The 6477-nt window shown below is 41.2% G+C and overlaps 2 protein-coding genes across 2 annotated transcripts; both read left to right on the top strand.

The window, feature by feature from the left end:
- Positions 1-763: 763 nt before the first annotated feature.
- On the top strand, positions 764-2098 carry LOC141022684 (uncharacterized). The gene is made up of 3 exons (XM_073498948.1): positions 764-1110; positions 1770-1864; positions 1959-2098. Exons 1-3 carry the CDS (start codon positions 764-766, stop codon positions 2096-2098), a joined length of 582 nt encoding a protein of 193 aa, XP_073355049.1.
- Positions 2099-4780: 2682 nt separating this feature from the next.
- Positions 4781-6264, top strand: LOC141022683 (uncharacterized). The gene is made up of 2 exons (XM_073498947.1): positions 4781-5127; positions 5847-6264. The coding sequence occupies exons 1-2, from the start codon at positions 4781-4783 to the stop codon at positions 6262-6264; spliced, it is 765 nt and encodes a 254-aa protein (XP_073355048.1).
- Positions 6265-6477: the final 213 nt, after the last annotated feature.

Raw genomic sequence — 6477 nt, 5'->3', positions numbered from 1 at the left:
AAATATGTTAAGGAAAAATTAAACTCTTATAGTACATCAGTACTAATAATTCACACTCGTCAGTACAGATGGCATAGTAACCAAACACACCCGTGAAGACCTCAAAAAACATCGTTTCAAAAACAAACTATGTCTGCTTCTGCCAGTCCTAGTTCACAAAGACCATCAGTACATAAAAAATAATTACCTCAACCAAAATGCGAATATAATACATCATGTACTGATGAAAAACTAATTTATCTGTAAAAAATACTCAGAGATTATCTTGATATAAACAATCCTTTAAAAAATACAAAAATTGTTTTAAAAAACATTAGCATGACACACATAGTCTCACTGGTATTTGGTAAGTTCAATTACAATTCAATCACCAGTCCAAGTACCACAGTAGAGGAGTACAGACCTCCATCATCACCACCCCTGACACGTGCAACTGGGATAAGCAGCTGATAAGTACAGCTTGACAAGACGGATCAGTGCGACAGTAAAAACCCTTTGACATGGACGGTTGCTTCTTCCAGGCCACCACCCGCGCCACCCACTGAGCGGTTGCCACAAGGGACTGCAAATGGGGACCCCCACGATCACCACACCCACGCCCCCGACGAATTGCCTCCCACACATCCCCGTCGACGCACTGCAAAATACCCATTTCTCTTCCATCTCTGCCTCATTGCCAGAAACCACCATTGCCCCTTCCATCTCCACTGCACACAAACCAAAAACTTCTCTCTCCCAAGCCCACAACCGCCGAAGGAGGGCGATGGCGGAGGAACCGTCCGCCAAGCGTTATCATGGCGAGCCATCGGACAAGAGCAGCAACCTCGTCGACGTTCACGTCCCCGGCGAGAAGCGCGAGTACACCAAAACCCTCACAGGGGTTGAGCTCCACGGCAAGGAGACGCTGGAGATCGTCTGCACCAGCGAACCAGACAAGGCCGAGGAGGTGATCTCCAGGCTCTGGAGGAAGGCTTGCGGCCAGCGTCGTAGGATCGTCGGCGTTGGTGTGCACTACACCAGCGAAGATCAACCTCCCCAGATGGCAGCAGTCCTGCAGTTGTGCGTCGACGAGCTCTGCTTGGTGTACCACATCACAACGGCCACAAAATGGTGAGCCATCCTACTCATTTGCCATGTTTGGTTTATCTGTTTTATTAGTTCTGTATCCTGAAAATTTCATCAGACTTGTTTCCCAACTAGATGTACTAGTGTGCTTTGTGAAAAGTGGATGCACTACTGCATTTTCTCAAGTAGATACACTATAAATGTATTTTTGAACCTGATGCACTGGATTACTATTTGGAAAATCTTGCGGAAGATTAATTTCTGAAGTTGATCGAATAGTGTAGTTTCTGAACTTGATCCAATAGTGTAGTTTATGTACTCGATGTATTACAAAGATGTTTCTGAACTTGATGTAGTGAAGTATTTTCTGAATTTGATCTAATGTTATTTTCATAAGAAAATAAACTAAGGACTTGGTGAAGCACTGGTTATGTGTTATCCTATTCAACAAAAGTAAACTAAACTTGTACCAAAGCAGAACATACAACATTGACTGAAACTATGTATAATCCAAAAAGAAAAATAACATGATGTACTTGAATTTAATTTCAGAACTATGTTTACTAGTTTTTGAAGTACATTCATCCATTATTTATGCTACATAAACAACTACTTCATGGATTCATCGCTTGTAAAACAAAACAAAAATGAATAATTCAAACATTAAAGTAATGCTAATTTTCAAAATGTCTCTCCCCTTGCAGGCCCAAGCGCCTGAACGACATGCTGCAGCATGAGAGGTTGTTCACATTTGCCAGTTTCAGCATTGAAAGCGACAAAGAGAAGCTGAAGTTGTCCGGTTTGGAGATCAACCCCAACAAGTTCATCGACATTTTGCAAGTGGAGAGTTCCATATAGTGGAAAAGAGTACGACTCCTTGACTGATGTTGCAGCCAACGTCATCCACCCATTCTACAAAGGCATGAAGAATAACATCAACACGCAGGAAGACCACAAACTATGGGGGACCAGCCCGCTGCCAGACAACCTCATCGAGTACGCAGGAGTAGATGCGTACGCCACGTACAAGTAATGGATCATAATCGACTACATCACAGATGGTTTGGAATTTGCAAAAGAGCGGGAGGCTGAAAACTTCTACGACCGCCCCTATTGCCCCTTTATGGGATGAAGATACATCAGAGCGTGCCTTCGTTTTCCTTCCGCTTGTGCTTGCCTTTTATCTTGTTGTTTCAAATTAGTAGTTTGCTGTTGTTGGGTTGAACCAGTATGATTATGTCGTGCATGTCATGGTTGAACAAGTTTACTTATGTCATCAAGTACAATGTTTTGCTTATCTCATTATATAAGTTTGGTAGCTTCGTATGTTGTTAATCCATCATTTCAAATTCAAAAGTAGCTTCTGAATGGAACTTTGTGGCTGCTCTAAAGTACTAGTTATGAAGCAACTAATCACACAACGTTGTTCCATGTCTAGTTTCGATTCAGTATTGTATAGAAAACATAACGTTGAAAACAATCAGCACAATTTGAGTTGCTTAACAACGCTTCAATAGTTGAAGCAAAAATTCTTAGTACTTCATGTAGTGTTCTCATTCATATGTAGCTGCTAGAAAATTAACAAGTACTACAAACAGAAAAAGTTAAGAAGCATCAGCACACACTTATGTTGGTCACTTGCAGATTAAGAATGACAGTACTAGTACACTTGATTGGACAGTACATACTTACTACAATAAAAAGTACAAAGAAGCATCAGCCCGTAATCACCAAAAAAATGTCAGACTAAGAACATAAGCGCTACTATGAATGGACTATCAGTACAACTTAGTCTACACACAAGTACCATAGTTCTGAAAATGACACCAGAAGACCCTTGAGATTAATCACAAAAATAAACACAAAAAAGAAGGCAAAAAACTCAAATGAAAAAGATTACACTTACACAAAACTGACAAGAACCAGAACAAAAAGTATCAGTCCAAGTTACTGGTGGAGTCAAGTACTAGATTCAAACAAACAAAAAAAGAAAAAATTGACCGCCCAAGGTCAGGCGCAGGCCCTAACGCTGCTAGATACTTGAACTCGAGCCCGTGGGCAAATCCCTAGTAATCCGCACAACGCAGGGCCCGCCGACCAGGGCCCACAGGTCATGAGAGAGAGCGAGCGCCATGTATAAGCGCTCAGGTAAGTGTTAAGAGGAGTTCGACCAGTGAGCCTCGGCTGCGCTTATAAACAGGTCCAGAGCCCCCTCGACTAGCGAGGTGGGTCTAAACCTAGAGCGCACGCGCACGCCGCACTACACAACCGCGCGGACGAGCTATCTGGGCTGAAAAACGGCCCAATAGCCTGCATCATCTACAAACACCCCACCAATAAGCACAGTTAAACAAACCAGAAGGCGGGGCAAAGAAATATAAACTATAAGAAAAATGTTCGAAATTGAAAATATATAAATTCAAATACTAGTTCGCAGGCAATAACTTTAAATACAAAAAATAAAATAAAAATAATTTTAGCTCTGCACCACGGATGATAAAAAAGGAGAAAATATGATACAAAAACAATGAACCTCTAAAAAGAAGAGAACTTAATAGCCTATCTGTTAAATGTACATAATTTAAAAAACCAAATTAAATATTACTTTCAAGTTCAACTACTATAATGCAAAAAGTTCAAACATATAATATTTGTCAATTATGCTAAATTTCTTATTTATATAAAATCTGACAAGTTCAACTACTAAAATGGAAAAAGTTCAAACATATAATGTTTATCAATTATGCTAAATTTCTTATTTATATAAATTCTGACAAGTTCAACTAGTAAAATAAAAGAAGTTCAAATATATAATGTTTGTCAATTATGCTAAATTTCTTATTTATATAAATTCTGACTACTTCAACTACTAAAATGCAAGAAGTTCAAATAGAATTTATTTGTCAATTCTGCTAAATTTCTTATTTATATAAAATCTGTCCACACCTCAACGAACGATTTGGCCGTAAAATAATCTCAATCCCCCAACCCACCCAAAAAACAAAAAAAAACTCAGTTCAAACATACATATGATATCCGTACTAAAAAAGCAGGAACAGTCAGGCCACTCACACCACTGTGACACCAAATTTCAAAACCGCACGCTGTATGAAATTACATTCAGTTCACACAGCACTAAACCATAAGTGCACTAAAATGAGAATACAAAAACTATAAAGGCCTAACGTAGGTTAGTACAGATGAAAATAAAATGAGTACCAGTTTTGAGCAACAACTCCCAGGGCACTGAAAAATGTTTTGAGATAAACTAGTCTATAAGACTTCAGTGGAAAAACAATACTTAACATCCACACGGAAAAATATCACAAAGCATACGTCACCTAAACAGTGCAAAATGCCATCATCACCACCCCTGAGACGTGCAAGTGGGATTTAGCAGATCATAAGTACAGCTTGACAAGACGGATCAGTGCGACAGTAAAAACCCTTTGACTTGGACGGTTGCTTCTTCCAGGCCACCACCCGCGCCACCACTGAGCGGTTGCCACAAGGGACTGCAAACGGGGACCCCCACGACTACCATACCCACGCCCCCGACGAACCGCCTCCCACACATCCCCGTCGACGCACTGCAAAATACCCCATTGTCTTCCATCTCTGCCTCATTCACAGAACCACCATTGCCACTTCAATCTCCACTGCACACAAACCACAAACTTCTCTCTCCCAAGCCCACAGTCGCCGGAGGAAGGCGATGGCGGAGGAATCGTCCGCCAAGCGTCATCATGGCGAGCCTTCGGACAAGAGCAGCAACCTCATCAACGTTCACGTCCCCGACGAGAAGCGCGAGTACACGAGAACCCTCACAGAGGTTGAGCTCCACGGCAAGGAGATGCTAGAGATCATCTGCACCAGCGAACTAGACAAGGCCGACGAGGTGATGAGCAGGCTCAGGATGAAGGGCGGCGGCTTGTATCCGAGCTTCATCGGAGTTGATGTGGAGTACACCAGCGACGATGAACCTCCACAGATGGCGGCAGTCCTGCAGTTGTGCGTCGAGGAACTCTGCTTGGTGTACCACATCGTAGTAGCCACAAAATGGTAACCCATACTACTGTTCATTCATCTGTTGTACTAGTACTACTCACTAAAAACTTCATTAAACTTGTTTCCCAACTAGATGAACTACTATAGTTTGTGAAGTGGATGCATGAGTACATGTTTCTCAAGTTACATGCATTTCTGAAACTGTGAAGTGGATTGTTTCACCAGATTAGCATCTGGAAAACGTTTATAGAATTCTGAACTTGATGCACCAAATTAATTTCTGAACTTGAGGTACTAGCATAGATTCCGATCTTGATCCACTAGTATAGTTTATAGAATTGATGTATTAAAAGATGTTTGGTGAAGTGGTATAGGTCCATATCTTGATGCACATGTTTCTCAAATTAATTTCTGAACTTGATATAGAATTGATGCACAAAGATGTATCAAGCACTGGTATAGGTCTTTTATTAAACAAAAAAGAAAACTAAACTTGAATCAAGCAGCACATATATCATTGAATCTGGTAAAATGATTCTTGAATTTGGTGAAGCATTTGGTGAAGCATTGAAGATAGCAAAAAATAAAAATAACATGGTGTAGTTGAATTTAATTTCAGGACTTTGTGTACTAGTTTCTGAACTAGATTCATCCATGAGTTATACTATATAAGTATCTACCTCATGGATTATCGCTTGTAAAACCAAAAAGCAAAAGAATTAAATCTTCAAAAAAGAAGACTAATCTTTAAATGTGTGTCTCGCCCCTTGCAGGCCCAAGCGCCTCAAAGAATTCCTGCAGGAGGGGAAATTGTACACATTTGTCGGTTTCAGCATTGGAGGTGACAAGCGGATGCTGAACAAGTCTGGTTTGGAGATCAACCCCAACAACTTCATCGACATGCAGCGCAAGTGGAAAGATCCAAAGACCGACAAATACTACGACTCCTTGGCCGATGTTGTAGGCGGTGTAATCCACCCATTCTACAGCGGCATGAAGAAGAAGATGGACAAGGCATACCACAAACTATGGGGGACCAGCCCGCTGCCAGACAACCTCATCACGTACACAGGAATAGATGCGTACGCCACGTACAAGTCATGGAAGACAATCGACAACACCGTGACAGGTTGGGATATTTCAAAAGAGCAGGAGGCTGACCCCTACTACCACTGCAGCTTCGTGGGATGAAGATGCATGAAAGTCTGCATTCGTGTTGCTGGCACTTCTGCCTGTCCTTAATCTTGTTGTTCAGATTTGTAGTTTGCTTTCGTTATGTTGAACCAGCTACCTTATGTTATGTGTGTCAGGGTTTGAACAAGTTTGCCTATGTCTATCAAGTACATCATTTGCTTATGTCGTTCAACAAGTTTGCTAGCTTCCTATTTTGTTGATCCATCATTT

Source organism: Aegilops tauschii, chromosome 5 (assembly GCF_002575655.3).
Source record: "Aegilops tauschii subsp. strangulata cultivar AL8/78 chromosome 5, Aet v6.0, whole genome shotgun sequence".
NCBI lineage: Eukaryota > Viridiplantae > Streptophyta > Magnoliopsida > Poales > Poaceae > Aegilops > Aegilops tauschii.
This window is presented reverse-complemented; position numbering and strand designations above follow the sequence as displayed.

Coding starts and splice junctions, on each gene's coding strand:
- LOC141022683 (XM_073498947.1), top strand. CDS start 4,781: ATGGCGGAGGAATCGTCCGCCAAGCGTCATCATGGCGAGCCTTCGGAC. Junction 5,128..5,846: donor ATCGTAGTAGCCACAAAATG/GTAACCCATACT, acceptor CGCCCCTTGCAG/GCCCAAGCGCCTCAAAGAAT.
- LOC141022684 (XM_073498948.1), top strand. CDS start 764: ATGGCGGAGGAACCGTCCGCCAAGCGTTATCATGGCGAGCCATCGGAC. Junction 1,111..1,769: donor ATCACAACGGCCACAAAATG/GTGAGCCATCCT, acceptor CTCCCCTTGCAG/GCCCAAGCGCCTGAACGACA. Junction 1,865..1,958: donor AGAGAAGCTGAAGTTGTCCG/GTTTGGAGATCA, acceptor CTGATGTTGCAG/CCAACGTCATCCACCCATTC.